Source organism: Stegodyphus dumicola, chromosome X2, assembly GCF_044657685.1.
Source record: "Stegodyphus dumicola isolate Sdum_Otavi_A_Nest chromosome X2, ASM4465768v1".
Taxonomy (NCBI): domain Eukaryota; kingdom Metazoa; phylum Arthropoda; class Arachnida; order Araneae; family Eresidae; genus Stegodyphus; species Stegodyphus dumicola.
In genome coordinates, this window is record NC_140781.1 from 24494622 (window position 1) to 24513586 (window position 18965).

General features: G+C 32.1%; 1 protein-coding gene across 2 annotated transcripts; it reads right to left on the reverse strand.

Annotated features, from left to right (window-relative positions):
• Positions 1-378: 378 nt before the first annotated feature.
• Positions 379-7436, reverse strand: LOC146992700 (THAP domain-containing protein 1-like). 2 transcript variants are annotated; one of them, XM_085809066.1, is made up of 4 exons: positions 7237-7436; positions 6662-6822; positions 6310-6402; positions 379-1704 (listed from the first exon to the last, which is right to left on the reverse strand). In XM_085809066.1, exons 2-4 carry the CDS (start codon positions 6812-6814, stop codon positions 1669-1671), a joined length of 282 nt encoding a protein of 93 aa, XP_085665192.1. In that variant the 5' UTR covers positions 6815-6822; positions 7237-7436; the 3' UTR covers positions 379-1668. The 2 variants fall into 2 exon arrangements, with proteins under 2 accessions (XP_085665192.1, XP_085665191.1); XM_085809065.1 differs by lacking the exons at positions 6310-6402; positions 6662-6822; positions 7237-7436 and adding an exon at positions 3352-6290 and having other exon boundaries at positions 380-1704.
• Positions 7437-18965: the final 11529 nt, after the last annotated feature.

Here is an 18965-nt window from a genome sequence, read left to right on the forward strand (position 1 = left end):
ACTGGCTCATATCCAAGTTACACATGGGGAAAGCCACGAAAACGCCCATGCAGCCAGCCCATTTGCCGGGATTCGAACCCTGGACCGAACTAACAGTGTTCAGCGGCTTTTACCGCTTGCCCACTGGTGGGCTTGTGCGATTCTTTGACTTCTTATTTTGGTTTTGTATAGCGGCCATTTTGAAATTGTGCCTTCCTGATGCCAATCTTGGTGTCAAAAAAGAATCGCCAAAATACATGGGACACCCAATTGTAAACTTTTACCTAAAATCACTACTCATCATGACACCAAATTTTTTAAAATGAATTTAGATCAGTAAAATATTCAAGACTATGCAAATTGTAAACAAAAACCAATGCACGTATAAAGAATTCTTTATTTGATTGCAGTCTTAATGTGACATGTCAGAACACTTTTCATATTTCACATTTTATTTATTCATTAAAAATTATTATGCATTCAAGTTTGTTTTCATTTTAAACTTAGTTTTGAAAAGGCATAATAAATTATTTTCCAGAATATAATATCTGTTGTAATGTCCATAGATGGATTTATATTAAAATATAAAATTTTATTTGTTAGAAAATAATACAAATTTTCATAAATTCAACTGCTAAAGAAAAATACACAACAGTACATTTATAACAAATTTTATTACAGCATCTTTACACATATCATTATAACTGAAATCCAACACAATTTATTCTGTGTTGACACAAAAGAAATACAATGCAAGAATATAAAACTCGATCATTATAAGAAATGAACATTCATAATAAATGGTTTTCTCTCCTTTTAATGCAATATTCAGGTATAGAATCCAGTACAGTTCTGTTATGGGGAAGCCATCCGCAAATTTTTTGCTAAACTCGCCAAGAGACTGGTTCATATGAAGTCGCCAATGTTTACTTCTAAAGTCATTAGAATGTTAACTTTTTTAAGAAAATGTAAAAGAATGTCTTTTCAAAATTGGCAATGAGAATGCAAATTCCAAAGATGTAATGTCACTTGTATTTCAATCAACAGGCCTTCAACACAAGTTTCCCATATTCTATTATAAAATCTCTGGTTTCAATGATAAATGTAAGAGAATACATGTCAATATAGAATAATGACAATACACCAATGGCATTTTAGGGAAAAAAAAAAAGTTTGCTTATTATCAATAATTAAATTTACAGTTATATGAAATAAAATAAACATACCCATTACATGCATCACAAGGTAATTTGTTTAAGAAATATTTTTCCATTCTTATGATACTCAGTTTCATAATATCCACAATTATCTGGGACATTTTTTTACTTCTTCAGCACATAAAGCTCTTGCAATAATCAAAGATCTTTCCATCTATTTTATAATACTGACGATTTGTTACACAAGACACCACACTGATAAGCACAAATGTATATTACCAAATGAAGAGTTTTTGTTGAAAATAAGGAGGATGAATTATTCCAATACTTATATTTGGAATTAAATCATGCACACAATCAAGTTCTAGATATTCCTTTGTTAATCATTTTCTTTATCATTCAGGACTGATCGATATTCTTGAACAGTGGTGTGACAATGGATATTGCACATATTTTTTAGTCCACAAAGCACCAATTCTTAACTTCAATAAACTAAGATATATCCTATGCATTTTTACACCTGAAAGCCATTTCATGATAAAAACACTCCTTTCTTCATTATGAATACCTGAAACAAAGAAAGAAAAAACAGAACAAATTTATTTTTTAGTCTTTAAAATCATATATCATATAACTATTATACAGGTGAAATGTTATAAAGACCTATGTATGTAACTTTGTAAAGACTTATAAATTAATATCATAATATATTTATAGAGCTTGGGTCAAAATTATTATTATGAAATATAATTATTGCTGTATGTCTCTTTTTCTTTTTAATAAACAACAAGGTGTTAGCCGAGGTTTCCAAGCCTCGTTACCAAAGTGTAAGTGGTAGAGCCTTATCATGTCAGGAAAAGTGCAATGACAGAAAAGGATACCGGACATCCCTTGCAGTCACACTTCATCATTCTTTATTTAATTATTTCAATAACTTTTCAAACTTTTAGTCTGTTTGCTTATTTTTCATGTTCCAAAACGAAAAGTCCCTAGGCCATTTCAAAGTCGTTTTCCAGTAGAAGCAGTCCGGCTAATTCTATCTTTGGATTTCTTAACAGTGAGATTTTTTATGGGGTGGGGTAGTTAGCCCCACACCCAACCCCCAACCTGGAGGACCAGTTCCCTGATATAATCCCCAGGGGCAGGGTGCCCAGCTATACCCCCAGACACTGGGTACCCATTTTACTCGCCTTTTACGACATGTATGAGCTACATTGGGACTATTTTTTCACACCCGGTCACCACACGGGTATATTAGTAGATTGATTTGTGCTTATTCACTGTGAATAATGTGAAGAGCAAATATTACTTGAGCTGAACATGTAGTACTATCCAGAAAGAGTCCATACAATTATTGCATAAATAGAAATATTAGAGTTAGATTGTGCAGAAAGAAGACATTATGGAATTTGTCTTTTTTCTACACTACTACACTATGCCATGTAATATGTTCTTTCTACACTACTACACTATGGTGTGGTGTTGGTGGTGTATTTATTTATGGCAAAGCACACTAGGGCTATCTGCCTAAGAGGAGGGATGCCTTTCGTGGAGGACTTTCTAAGGGAAACTGGCTCGTATACACGTTACACATGGGGAAAACCACGAAAACACCCATGCAGCCAGCCCGTTCGCGGGATTCGAACCTCGGACCGAACTACCAGTGTTCAGCGACTTTACCGCTCGGCCGCTGGTGGGCCTACTACACTATGACTACACTATGCCATGTAATTGCAGGATACAAAATCTTAAATAATGATGAACATTTTAAGAAACACAATTGAAATACAAAATAGAAACTTTGGGAACTTGAGAAGTAACTGAGTATAAAGAAAATTTTAAATAATATAAAATCTTCAGTAATACCAAAAACTTGGTTAAATAACTAAATAAGCAAAGAATAATATCTACAAGTCCAGAATAAAATATGATATTTAGCATTTAAATGTATAATAAATATGCTTCTTAAATCTCAGCTGCTCAGCAACGATGACACGTAGATATTTAGCAAAGGCGCTTGTAAATACAATATAGAAATTTCAGGACCTTGAGAAGTAACTTAGTATAAAGCAAATTAAAAATTATATAAAATCTTGAGTAATATTAAAAACTTGGTTAAATAAGCAAAGAATAATATATACAAGTCCAAAATAAATTTTGGCATAAAGCAATTTAAATGTATAACAAACATGCTTCTTAAATCTCAGCTGCTCACCAAAGATGACACGTAGATATTTAGCAAAGATGCAGTTTGAGAGAACTTTAAAAATTACTTTTAAAGACAGCATCAATGTTACTTTGCAAGTGTCTTTTTTTTTCTTTATTGGACTTAATATCGTCATTTTTCCAATTGCAAAGATTCTTGAGCATGATATTTGTGGCGTTCCGACAGATACTTCAACTTCTATTCATGAGATGGTGCCACGTGTAAAATCCAGTTCTTAATCGGAGCAGAAAAGCGACATCTTTACTCACTCAGACTTCTCGTCGGACAAGTGTACGCGACGCTAGCACGAACTGTGTTCCGAGCTCTGTGTTGATCTCTGCAATGTAATTTAAATTGTAATTTAGTACTTAATATATTCTTTTGTTATAGGAGATTGTCTACTCTTATTTTCTTTAATTATATCATGCATTAAGCACACACGACCACCAAAAGTGGTGACGCACACACGACCACCAAATATTTGTTGATATCCAAATTATCAGTTTGCTTATACTTTCACTTGTATGACCATTATCACAAATAGTATCATCAAAGAGCATTTCTTTTAATTCTAAAATTTTAAAAGTCAAATTTGCAACAATTTTCTTGTGATTTTGTTCCAACAAAAAATCTTCATATTCTTCACTACACAGCTTATTTACAATTAAATAATTATACATAATTATATTGACAATAAATGGTTTTGGCCACCTGAGTCCACCACGATCAAGATTCTTTATAAGATCATACGTTTGATCATGATTAACTGTGGAATTTATTGTAATGTTTTGTTTGCAGGTACAGCATTTCACTTTCTTTAAAACTGCATGACAACAGTAACCACCCAAATAAGTCAGAACTGGCAGATGGCTACTAATGCCCTTCACATCACTCTCCGTAATATTTAATGATGGGTAATATACTGTATTATCTAATTCTATAATATCATGAAGATTATCATCATATTCAAATGATGTTAAAGGGACAGTAGTATTTTTAATAATCAATTCTAACTTAATACTTGATTGTATTCTTAAATTTTTTTCACATTCTAATAACTGTCTCATTGAAATATGATACTGAGAACCAGAAAGTTGTCTGTATTTACCAAACCGGGCTTCAAGAGCATCAGTCTGAATTTTTCCTGGAAGTATATATTTCATTCCAAGCTCTTCAACACAATATCAACTCCAGTATACCATAAGTAGTTTGTTTGAGAGCTGCATGAGTTTCTTTTGTAAGCATGCCTGTTGAACATTTCATTGATTCCCATGCATCTAACCAGTTAAGAAACTGATTGAGAAAAATAACTTTTGGATCAGAATCATCTGCTGTTAATGGCTTCATAAATTCACTCTTTTGATGTATACCTTTAAACATAGTTTTAACATTCATAATATCCCACCATTTGCACATTATGGATATAAACTCAGATGTATCTGAATAGTGTGGTATTTCATGCAAAGGACCCAAATGAATCAGACCTTCAATAGTAAATTTATTGAAAATCTTAAGAACCAGTTTAATGTTTTGTTTCTCTAAATTAGAAGGTGAAAGACTTTTTAGAGTTAAACCATTAGAAAATGTAATCAGTTGGTCATTTTCAATTTCATGTAGCTTTCTCAAAGACATAAACGAAGCAGTTTTGAAGTGCTTCTTTGAAAGATCTTCAATATTTGGAAAAAACATACATGTACCAGGATTTTTCTGGTTCAGCCAATTGTTCCTTATATTTTTAAATAAATGAACTGCATCTATTATGTAGAAAAGAGGCCGAGGCCTATTCATTGGATGTTTGTAAATAAATGAATTACGTGGTGGATTTGAAAACAAACTCATGGCTTTTCTATTTATTGCATTGTTGTCTGTAATAACACAAATAACAATAATTCCCATATTTTCAAGACCTCTAATCACTTTTTTAATTACATAATGTAATGTTTCAAAATTTATTGTGTTAACAGGCATAATATGTACTACCTCTTTGAATGAAGATTCCAAACTGGATATCGTAAAAGCAAATGCACTGGTTGCCGGACTGGAAGAATCAAATGCAGCCCCAACGACAGAGCCTCCTTTGTAATCAAAATATGGCTGAACATAAATTTCATCTACCAAAAGAATCACTTTTCTTTCTCGATCCTCAAGGAAAGTTACACGATTTTTTATATATTTTTAAAAATTTTCATCAATAGTTTCATTACATGGTGACAATACTAAATTGCTACAATTTTTTTTTAAAGTCGAAGGATGAGGCATAATAATACTGCCACTATCCCTTAAAAATTTATATGCATGTGGTGATATAGTATTTAACAAGCATGCTAACACTAGTACATCAGGATTGTATCTAAAATTATTTTTAGGGCAAAGTAAAAGATTCATCTGGTCTTGCAAAAATTTAATAATGCTCTCATTTTTGTCGTTAGAGATAGTTTGCAGTAATTCATTAATTATATCAATTGTTATGGTTAATTTTGAATTTAACTCTTTGGTTTGAAGATTAGCCAATTTATCTAAAACAGTCCTAATTTCATTAAAATTTGTAACTTTATGTGGGAATGTGTAAGGAGATAATTGCATAATAGATTTTTCTTTAATAAATACAGACATTTCTTGATTGTCATTCACAACTACAGAATAATCAATTGATGGCCCAGGACTAAAAACAATATGAATAAAGCAAACAGTTGAGGTATCTGGAACTGTGTATACATGCCAAAATGCTGATATTCCATAGCGATCAATACATGACAAAATATCATTAGAACAATTAATTTTCAAATCATTATTATACATTTCATATTCTTTAAGGCTTTCACACAATGCTTTCTATAAATTATGGCACTCGCGGGCAGTTTTTTTTGCATCAGGATCTTCTCGTACAATGGTGCTACTTTTTGAACTGTATACAGATGGATAGTCCTTAAATATTGATGGCACTGTATTTTCTTTTAATCTACGCACCTGAAGTGGAGCAGAAATTAAAATTCCATTCTTAGAATCAAATGCTGAAGCTTCAACTTTAAAATCACTTTCCTTGAAATGCAATTCACAAACCTTTAGAGAAAATTAAAAAACATTATGTTAATAGTAATAGTTTAAAAATCAGAGGGTTCATTCTGAGCATTTGTAGTAAAGAATATTCATTTCACAGATAGAACCAGAGAATATTTGCAGTGATTAAAGCTATATTTCAATCTTTTATTTCTGTATATCCTGGTTTATGTAACAAAATATTATCATTTAAAAATTTCTGAATGAACCCTTATATGTAATTAGAATCTACACTATTAATTAATAACTCTACTTTACTTACCTTTGAACTCTTTTTGGGTGAAAAGTCTTTCCGTTGGATTGCAGAAAGCCACTCTCTCTTCAAATCTTCATTTTTAGGAAAGGAGAATACAGACACTTTTGGTCCTGTTGGGTAGTTTCCCTTACATAATGGGACACAGCATCTACCCGGCATTTTAATAACTGAAATGTTTTTATTTAAATTAATATATAAAAGGGAGTAAATAGTTATGTATAAAATATAAATTAATTATTTTTAAATATAAAAGGGAGTAAATAGTTATAGTGTATAGCTAATGGCATGTAAAATTTTAAGAATAAGCTGTGTTAGCTTATATTATAACATCAAATTCATACAGGTCCATAAAAAAATGTTTTATTCTGAAACAGATCAGGTAATATAATTATGCAAAGCCCGTTTATTCTACGATGGGCTGACACAACATTATTCAAAAAGAAATTATACATAGCACAGCAGGCTTGTCTCTACCAGAAATAACACATGTATACTAGAACATACGCCTAAAAACGTTGATATAATTAGAAATATTTTACAGAATTAGAATACTTTACAGAAGTAAAGTAATGTATTCTTACCTCTCTAAAATACATCCAACCTTAAAACCATAAAAAAATCAAAGTATTCTGCTCCAGCGTTCGCACAACGTAAGAAGCTTCAGCAATCAGCAAAGAGCCACTGCATGCGTTCCGAAGTTTATTATGACCAGAATTCGTGACGTCACACGAATTTTCGAACCGCGCGCTTAGGCTTGAAGTAGAGTCGGTGTTGTTGGTAGTGCTGTAAAAGTAACGAGAAATTGAGTACCCGTATGTATTCGTTACTCAATGAATCAGTACTCGTTACTTTCGTATCGTTACTCGTTACTTTCGGTAGAATCGACTATAGTAGGTATAAAGCGTCGCATCGCATTGAATCACGTGAACGGCTGAATCCCGCAGGAGTTTTTTTGCATCGCATTTTTGAGTAGAAATAATTCACTTTCTTTTGGCTATTATTTTGTGGTACACTCATATCATTAAATATTTAATTTTCTATTGGTGTCAGGGCTTAATTTTTAAAATCAGTAGCTCGGAAAGCTACGGAATGACGTTAGGAATGCAGAAAAAAATAAAGAGGGAAATAAAATAAATTATACAATAATAACATAATTATTAAATAAAATGATAAAAAGTAGTTATTAAAATACGTAATATTTAAAATAATAAAAAATTTATTAATTCTTAAATTTATAATGAATAGTTAAATAATAAACTAAAATACCAGATCTCATCTTACTGGCTTAATAACATTTCGTCCTGTATGGTTTCATCCCCAGCTCGAAAAAGTGTCTTTTTGTCCACTGCTTTCTCCTTAATTCCCTCTTTCCGTCCTCCAGGAAGGTATCCCTCCATTTAGGCAGATAGCCCTCGTGTGCTTTGCCATAATTAAATAATCCAATTCAATCCATCGGCTGTTCGAAAAACAGGTGTTCACTTTACAATAAGGCGAACGCCTGTTTACTTTAATTAAAATGGTTTCCAGGAGATAACTGTTTCTACTTTGACTTAGCTTTTCATTTCTAATACTATTTAATATTTTACGCAAACAAATTATGCTGAGCAGAATAATGAATTTCAGACGTGTTCAAAAGGTGTGTATGTGAATATAATAAAATTTTTTATATATAGTATCCATTTTTTTTTAATTTCACGCATTTCTAAAGCAGCAGAACCACGGTATCACTATTTTGACATGCACGCACACATACACACACACACACACACACACACACAAAAAAAAAAAAAAATGTGCAATTAAGATTCATGTTACATTCTTTATTAAAAGTAATGGGTTGTCTTTAAATGCAACTCTTTATGCTTTTAGAGAAATTCATGTGATGATCTTAAAAAAGGTGATGTTCACTACCAAGGTATGTTTATGTTCTCAAAAATGCAGATCTCTTTTAGAAAGTGACCTCTTCGTTATCCTGATGTCTCTGATGTCGTTAATAGATGTCCTCTTCTCTTGATGTCGTTAATAGATAGCCCACCAGCGGCCGAGCGGTAAAGTCGCTGAACACTGGTAGTTCGGTCCGAGGTTCGAATCCCGCGAACGGGATGGCTGCATGGGTGTTTTCGTGGTTTTCCCCATGTGTAACGTGTATACGAGCCAATTTCCCTTAGAAAGTCCTCCACGAAAGGCATCCCTCCTCTTAGGCAGATAGCCCTAGTGTGCTTTCCCATAATTAAATACACCACTACCACACGTTAATAGATATTTTTATAAATATTTTCTAATAGATTATAAGGTATTTCTCCCGCCTTCCTAGCATGTATTCGTGGTGTAGTGGTTCTGCACGCTGAACCGGTATTCCATAAGTCCGTGGTTCCATTCCCAGCGAAAGCGGTTTCTAATTTTTCAATCTCTCTTGCTTTCAAAAAATCCTAATGTCTCTACAAGATAATGGAATGAATGTAATTTAATGTCAATTTAAAAAGTGTACCTTTATATTAAGACAGATTTATGGCTCTAATATTTCTTTCGCAATTAACTGTTATGTAAGCTTAATTGTTTTCTAATACCATTTATTGTACATAACTGAAATATTTACTTTGAGACAGGCACACACACACACACGTAATAATAATAAATCCTATATTTACAATAAAAAAATCCAAAGAATATTCTCTATTACATTTTTATTTCACCACAGCAGATTTAAATTATTTTGGAAATGAATATGATGTCTCTTTTTGAAAAAAATTCAAAATCAAAATTCTCTTTTTCGAAATCTTTTTGCATACATGTACACATATATGTATGTTTCTCGCATTGTGTTAAAACAACGGTACCTAGAGCCATCCGATTTTGAATAAGGTACGTCTCCAACCGAATATGGGCATCTGGAAGCCCAAATTTGGATTGGATTATTTAATTATGGCAAAGCACACGAGGGTATCTGCCTAAAGGGAGGGATGCCTTCGTTTAGGGCTTTCTAAGGGAAACTGGCTCGTATACACGTTACACATGGGGGAAAACCACGAAAACACGCATGCAGCCAGCCTATTCGCAGGATCCGAACCTCAGACCGAACTACCAGTGTTCAGCGTCTTTACCGCTCGGCCGCTGGTGGGTCCCAAATTTGGAATTTGGAAGTTCTTTTATTTTCTATTTCATATTTTGTAAAAAATTTAACGAATTTTTGATTAACAAACTCAAAGATTTAAAAAGCGAGCAATGGCAATATTCTATGGGGGGGGACCTTTTTATCACCAGCGTGCGAAACTGTGTATCAGAAATTCTAAAGATATTCTCATTTTAAAATTATTTTGCGATATTACTGTAGAACTGAATTTTGGTTTAAGTGCGAAGAACATGATATTTAATAAAAGATGACAACACACAAAACTTAAAAAAAAAGGCCCCTTTGGACGTAATTTAATATTTGAAACCTTTCAGATTTTAAATTTTTTTTAAGATCCAAAGGGACAGTTTGCCCTGAAAGACTATTAATTTCGTTTTGGATTTTGTGTTGGAAACTTTAAAAGGGTGCATCACTTTTCAAATCGTTGCCACCATATATTATCGCTCTGTCTTATATTTAAAGAAATTATATAATGAAGAATCTACATGAATGCGTGTATGTTCCTCGCATTGTGATAAAACAACGGTACCTAGCGCCATCAAAATTTGGATAATATAATTTTCCATAGAATATAGGCATTTGGAAGCTCCTAGTTTGAATTCGAAATTCGTTTTATTATCCAATTCGTATTTTGTAACACTTCAAAGAGTTTTTCATTAACAAACTAAACGATTTCAAAGTGAGCAATGGCAAATACTGTACGGGTAAAAAAAAAAAAAAAAAAAAAAAAAAAAAAAATCTCCAGCGCGCGAGACTTTGTATCGAAAATTCTAAAGATGTAGAAACATTAGGTTACTTCGATGTAAGAGATGTGAAAAATAAGCAATATCCTCGCCGGAAATTGTATTACTCACCTCTCGAATACGCGCCGAGCGTCCTGACCACTATACTACGAAAGCCTGCTAAGAAGGAGGGAGAAATACCTTATATTCTCACCCTTTTAAAGGGCGACTGGGGATTAGGCGACCCAGTTGCCAAATCATGGTGGTGGAGAATCATTGTTGTGAGCTCCATGATTTATATTTGGTAACGACATTCATCAGCCGTTGTGTTCCATTTTAGACAGTTTTTTTTTTTTTTTTTTCAGTTTGGCAACGGTAAGAAAGCTTGGAATAATGTTTTGATTTCCTTAAGTGTGTAAGAAAATAAAGTTTGGCTTTCTTAAGCAAGAAAACGTAATTGTTTATTTAAAATATTTCTTCTCACGTGTTATAGAACGGAGTCAAATTTAATTTAAAGGCAAGAACGACTGAATGAAACAATATTCAGGTAGATTCAACGCAACAATCATCATCTACCATCTTTTTTAGTTCGGGCGCCATTGTATAGACATCAGGTTGTTTCGAAGCGAGATGAAAAATGAGCAATGCCTTCGCCGGGACTCGTAACTACGGACCTCTCGAATACACGCCGAGAGTGCGGACCACTGCATTACGAAGGCATGCCAAGAAAGCGGGAGAAATACCTTATAAAGATATGCTCATTTTAAAATTATTTTGCGATATTGTTGACCCAAAATGTTCAAAAAACGCCTCTTTGGACGTAATATAAATCTGAAACTTTTCAGATTTTTTTAATTATTATTTATTAGTCCAAAGAGGCAATTTTCCCAGAAGGACTATTCATTTCGTTTTGGTATTTTGCGTTGATTCACATGCGTTGTTTCACTTTTAAAATTGTTGTCACCAAACACAAGTATTATCACCCTGTATTATATTTAAAGAAATTAAATAATGAAGAATGTGCATGTAAGTTTCTCGCATAGTAATAAAACATAAGTACCTAAAGACATCAAATTTTGAATAACGTAATCCTCCTGAGAATATGGGCATCTAGAAGTGCAAATTTGGAATTTGTTTTATTATCGATTTCATATTTTGGTAAAACTTTAACGAATTTTTTATTAACAAACTCAAGGATTTCAAAGCGAGCAATGGCAACGCTGTACAGAAAAACAAAAAATAAAAAAAAAAATAATAAATTATCTCCAGTGTACGAAAATATGTATCCGAATTTCTAAAAATATGTATCGGAATTTCTAAAAATATGCTCAATTTAAAGTTATTTTTCAAAATAGCTCCTGAACTGAATTTTATGGTTTAAGTGCGAAGAACTTGGTAAAGGTAACACACAAAATGTTAAAACGACGCCCTTGTGAAAGTAATTTAAAATCTGAAATCTTTCAGATTTTTTTAGTCCAAAGGATCAATTTACCCAGAAGAACTATTAATTTCGTTTTGACATTTTGCACCGCTTCACGATAAGCGTTGTTTCAATTTTCAAATTTTCGCCACCAAATATTATCTCCCTGTACTATATTTAAAGAAATTAAATAATGAAGAATCTGTATGAACGTAAGTATTTTTCTCGCATTGTGATAAAACAGCGGCACCTAGAGCCATCGAAATTCGAATAACGTAATCTTCCATAGAATATGGGTATGTATAAGTCCTAATTTGAATTTGCAATTTGTTTTATTATCGATTTCATATTTTGTAACACTTCACTGTTTTTGATTAACAAACTTAGAGATTTCAAAGTGAAGAGTGGCAACAATGTACGAAAAAAAAAATATTTTTATCTCCAGCGCGCGAGACTGTGTATCGGAAATTCTAAAGATATGTTCATTTTAAAATTATTTTGCGATATTGCTGTTGAACTGAATTTTATGGTTTGAGTACGTAGAACATGATATTTAATAAACAAAGGTAGCACGCAAAACGTTAAAAAAAGGCCTCTTTGGACGTAATTTAAAATATAAAACCTTTCAGATTTTTTTATTTAACTTTTTTATTTATTTTCATCTTTCCTGATAGCCTTCCGTAGGCTCCATCATTTCTAATTTTAAAAATTAAACCCTGAGTGCAGCCAACGATTGCGAAAATAAAAGCCATGTAAGGAAGATGGATATAATATTATATATGATATATAGACTATATTCCTATAGTTTATATATATATATATATATATACTTTTGCATTTAATGATAATTTATTTAATATATATATTTACGTTTGATAGTATCGGCGATTGCAATAAAAATGGGTGGTGCACATCTAGATGTTACAGCGGTCCCATATACAAATTTTCAACGTTCTACAAGTAATCATTTTGGAGTTATGAGAAATGTATACATACATACGTACACGTCATGAAAAAAATCCCTTTTAAGTATCAGCTTAGAATCATATTCCTTTAATCCTACTTAGCAATCCGTTTTGGGAAGAAAGAGTCCTTCATTGTGTCCGTACGTACATACGTCACCCAAAAACATTATCCACATGGATTATGTAATGGTCAAAAATGGATGTTTCCGTAGAAATATGATGCCCAATATTTTTCGCGATTACAGTACTTACTTTCTTTTTACTTCGTACAAGTAAGTAAAGAACGTATATTGACCTACATATTCTTATATAAACAATACCTAAGTGCAGTATATAAATATTTCAAATCAATAAAAATATCCCAATGGCACCCTCAAGAGAAAATCAATAATTATTTAAATTATCCAAATTTTCAAATTACAAACATAATATGCACTATAAATCTTAATGTAAGTACAAAATAACGCTTCACGCTGTCAAAATGGCTCATCTTATTAAATATCATCAACTAAGTATTATTTCAACTAAAATACAAACACATAATATAAATAAGAGTTTACCCGATGAATTACACAAAAAAGTACGAAATTATCAATAAAAAAAATATGCGCGCATTGTGACGCACAGGTATTGTTAGCAACCTCATCATTCGTATTCGAACAGCAACCGCATTCGTATTCGAACAACCGCATCATTCGTATTCGAGTAGAAACCGCATCATTCCTACTCGCATCGTATGAGTAACGAAATGGATGCGAGTAACGAAATTGATTTGTGAGTACCGAATCGGTACTTCGAGTCAACCGATGTACCCGTTACTCGGTAACGAATACATGCGGTTTGCTCCAGCTCTAGTTGTTGGAGCAGGCCTGTAGATATCTAGTTGGCCTTGCATGACCCCCATTCTTTATTTTCTTCGGATTTGTTGGCGCTTACAGCTCGCTCAAGCACACTAACAGATTTCAAACGCCATACCCCTGATCAGAGGTTTTTTTTTTTTTAACCTCGATTTTCCTCTGATGAGAAAACGGAGAACCCCCCTATTTATTTAGATTAGGTTAGCTTTTTCAACACCTCTCTCAACATACAACATTACATTAGTCTCCATTATAAGGTGATAGGTCACATGTATTTCTAAGTCCGTTACAATTATGCGAATACAAACGCTGACGGTTTACGGAAGTTAGCGAGTCTCACGTGACTGGTGGCAACAATACGTCACAAACTATTTGTCTGGGTTACTATAATTGGCTGTTTTCCACTTTTTTATATGAATTTCGAGAAGTTTAGTTTATAGAAAATCCTTAATATCATGATGTAAACAAACACCGATGGCAAAAAATTATTTGGTAACTACATCCATTACGTATTGATAAATGTTTCGACATGATTACATATAACTGCATTAATAACCAAATAAAACAAACTTAGATTACAAATGCGTTATGTAATGGAGCATGTAACTAAAACTTCAGAATTGTAGAATCCTGAAGATTTTTTTTTCCGAGTTAGAAGTATAACAAAATACGAGCAGTGTTCTAATAATTTTTAAATCTTCATATTCTTTAATATTACTGCTGTTTTTGATAACATGATCATAACATAACTGATGATCATAACATCATTTAAAATGAAAGCACGAGAATATTTTAATGGGATTATTAAAGTATCTGTAATAAAGAAAAAAAAAATAGGTTAGGAATAAACAGTAAGTAAAAGGAAGATTACTAATAATATATATTAACTATTGTATATATGTGTAATTTTGTGAATTGTGAAATAATGATATTTGTTCATTTTATAATTTAATAAATAAAAATTGTGAAAAAATTATATTTGTTCATTTTATAATTTAATAAATATTATGAAAAAGCTACGTACTTTTTAAAAAATCATTTGCACTTGTTTTTCATTATTGCATTTAAGTTTTATTCATTATTTGAATCAATATATATAAGAATATAAGAGAATCGTATACATTTTACGAGTAAAATATTATACGCAGTATGAATGGAGATATGTTACTGTAAGATCGTAAAGTCTGGTAAATCCAAGGTTTTACCAGTAAAACCTAGCCTTTACCAAAGTAGCTTGTTAAAAGCTCAAAGTATGCTTTAATATGATTCCACTTCAGCCTTTGAGGTAAAACCGAGGAGTTACCAATGCCTTCTGGTAAAATCCTGAAACGAGGGATTTAAATCAACCTTGAATAAGCCTCCGCACACAAATTCCGTCATGACACTTTTCTGTTCCTGCCTCTCCTTATTTGCACCATTCGCAGTCTAACTTGGACATAATTTAAACAAGTGTAAGCAGCTACGATCTAAAAAAGAAGAAGTTTGGGCGCAAGTGCAGAATCGCCCACTTATCGATGTTCACATGGACAAAGTCAAGGGAGTGCGTAGTGCCGAGTTTGTGTAATTCTCTGATGTTATTTTAAGCAAAAATAGGTCGTTGTGTACATGGACACTGAGTTTGTGCAATTCTTAGACTTGTTATTTTCAAGTTGGCGATTTTGAGAAATGCGCTAAACAGGGGTGATTCTGCACTTTCCCTGAAGTTTGTTTCCATTTTTACATACTTTGCTTTTTTTATTTTGCTGATGGGAAATGAGTGATGTTATGCGGAAAAAGATTATGACATTTTGTCTGAATTTGTAAAAAATAAGCCTGATAACTGCTTTTATTTAACAAGTGAGAAATATGTGATGGAGAAACAAACAGTTCATTACAGAAGGTTGAAACGTTGTCGTATTCTAATTGGAGGAAAGGACAAACTTATAATATCACTATTTGCAAAAATCCTATATTATGTTACAACTGATGAAGTATTCAACACAGCACTCATATTGCAATTGGCCATGGTGAAAGAACTTGCATGATTAAAGAACTGAATCGTAAGTACAAGAATGTAACAGTAGAACCTATTTTCACATATTTAAGACTATGCGAACCATGTCAGAAGAAACAAAAAACTGTGAAAGATGGGATTGTAATTAAATCAGTTGTGCATAGTGAAATGAATTCTCGATGCCAAGTCAACCTAATAGATATGCAGTCCAATACTGATCATGATATGAAATTCATTTGAGTGCATCAAGATCATCTTGCACAATTTGTCCTACTCCGATGTCCTACAGTAAAAGAATTGTTGAAGTAGCATATCACTTTCTGGATATTTTCATAGCTTTTGGAGCCCTGAGCATTCTTCACTCTGATAATAGGAGGGAATTTTGCAACCAAATCAAATCATAAACAGTTTATGTGAAATGTGGAGTGATATAAAAATAGCTCACTGAAAACCGAGACACAGTCAGTCACAAAGTTCTGTCGAACGGGTGAACCAAGATGTTGAGAACATGTTGGAAACAAATAAGATAGGAAATTGGTCAGAAGGATTAAAATTTGTTCAGAAATAAAAAACAAAGCATATCAGGAAGGATTCAAATGTTCATCTTAATGAAGCTATCCTGTGATGTCCTGCAAAGTTGTCTTATGAAGCTAGGACTTGCTAACTCAGTTTTGCCACATAATTTGATTAGTAACATGACCACTGAACAGGATTTAGAAAAAAGTTATAAGTATGTATTACTAATGAATGTGTGATTAATACAGAAAATGGGAAAACTAATCTCGAATCAACAGTTAATTTAGAATTGCAAGATAATAATAATGCATATGAAAAATAATCAGACATAACAATGGAAGCAGATACTAAAGTTTGAATTGAAATGAAAGAACCAGATATATGCTCTGACACAACGGGTGCAATTATCAAGAAAACTCAAAATGTGAAAGTGTTTCGAGAGACAGTTAAGGAAGGACTTCAGAAGCAGGCAAAGAAGATGAAGACTGTGTCTACTAAAAACTTTCCGAAACCTACATTTGGACAAATACTTTTGGAAAAATGTTAAAATAAAAGTACCTGATATTGATAGATCAAAAATGGATCCAAAATCAATAATAGCCGTTATTAGAGATATTTAAGATGATGAGTTTTTATGTTTTTGATAGTAAGTTCGGTAAATTAAAATCGTTGTAAACAGGAAAGCAGTTTATTTTTAGTAAAGAAAAATTTTTTGAACATTGAAGAAGTTGGTATAGAAGAAGTAAGTGTATGTGAAATAGTAAAAAAAAAAAAAAAAAAAAAATTCTTTAGTTGGGGTACAAGGACTTAGAAAATGCAGCTGTTAAAAAAAGTGTACTACGAACATCTGTTTGTGCAAATCAGCTGATCTACTTTGTAAATCCAAATGCCATAACAATCAAACTTGTTGTAACAGGTAATAAAATGTATTAAAGTAGTAGTACTAAAGAAAAACATGCTACAGTTTTCTTATTTTTTTAGTTACGTGCTTATTTAACTCTCCCTTATATGTTGTGGTATTTCAATTCCTAGGTTTTTAATTTTTTTTTCCCTCGTTTTCAATCTTAGAACTTTGTATTTATCAAGTAATAAAACAGAAGCTGCTTACAGTATCATCTGTATTCAGGCTTACAGTACTGGATATTAAGATCCTTCAAGATTCAGTGTTATTCAAGTTTGGCATGTTTGATAGTGAATACAAGTAAAATATGTTACGAATAAGAAATATTTGAATTTCAGTTATTATACGAGTACTTGATACTCAAGTCATAAAAATGTTATTTATTCCTTGTTAGTTGAAATCATATTTTAGGATATTATGAGTTAAATTTCGTAAACTATATACTTGAAAAGAAAAACCTTTGAAAATTTGTCCTTAGGTGATAAAACAATATTAAAATATAGCATATAAGCATAAAATTAGAATTCAATAGCCAAGCCAGAATTTAAATTACTAAAGTTTAAAATGCTAAATTTAAATTACTAAAGTTTAAAATAGTGTGAAAAAAGTCTCATGTTATTTCGAGCTTCCCAATTATGTTTAAGTAGAGAATTCTTTATTAGAGCAGGACAAAGAAGGAAGTGATCACTATCCATAAAGCCAGAATGGCAGAGATAATCAAGACTATTAAAAATTCCAGTCTTACTCATGTGGACAGCCCAGCAATGATATTCCACTGCTAATCAAAACACAACTATTGTATCTTCACAAGGGCACCAGTCTAGTAAATCATCAAAATCCTTGAGTTTTTCCCTCAATGTAAATTAAACAAAACCCTGCTGAATTTCAAGCTTTGTGGCTCAAAGTTTATCCGAGACATCTATGAAAGTCTAAGAATGTTGTTGAAACTTGAGTTGGAAATTTGTATCTCATGAGACATGCACAGTTGTCCAGTTAAGTATAAAAGTAACTCTTAGGGTTGTTTTTTTCAATGCCAGTCAAGGTGAAGAATCTGATTTTGCATTTGTTCCAATTTGTTCTTCAAATCCTCAAAGGCAGTTATTAATTGAGTGCTGGAATATTTCATAACAGTAAGTAGGTTTGTAAGTTGTAAATAAAGTGGAAGTCGCATATCCCCACCTTACTCCTGTTGTTTAATTACATTGAAAAAATTATTTATCTTTAACGTTAGTTCCTCCACCCATTAATTCCAAGACCAATTCCTATTTAAGACAATTACCATGTAGTTAAAAGTTTAGAAACAATTATTTCAATGATAATTCCTCCAATCCATTAATTCCAAGACAAATTTCTATTTAAGACAATTCCCATTTAGTTAAAAGTTTAGTATTGAGGCACATGGATATTATTATATAAAACTCCAAGTCAAAAGGCTTGTGACACAATACAAAAGTTATACAGGCAGGCTTTTCTGTTTCTATGCATGTTATTTAATTGGCACCAAGTACTCAAGTCTTCATGACATCATTTAATTAACTATTTCTGTGTACCTTTTTTGAGGATGGAAGACCATGTCACCAAATTTTCAGCATACATCAATACATTTACATCCCTATCTTCTAACATAAATATAAGGTTATTGACATGTATATTACAAAGAAACAGCTGAACATAGTATCCTAGGGAAGACGGGACTGAAGTTGCTGTGATAAGATATGAGTAAAGTGTAATGCAATATGTTGTGTTATTCATAACACAGTGCATTTATTATAAGACAGATCATTTAAAAAAATCATTATTTGAGTT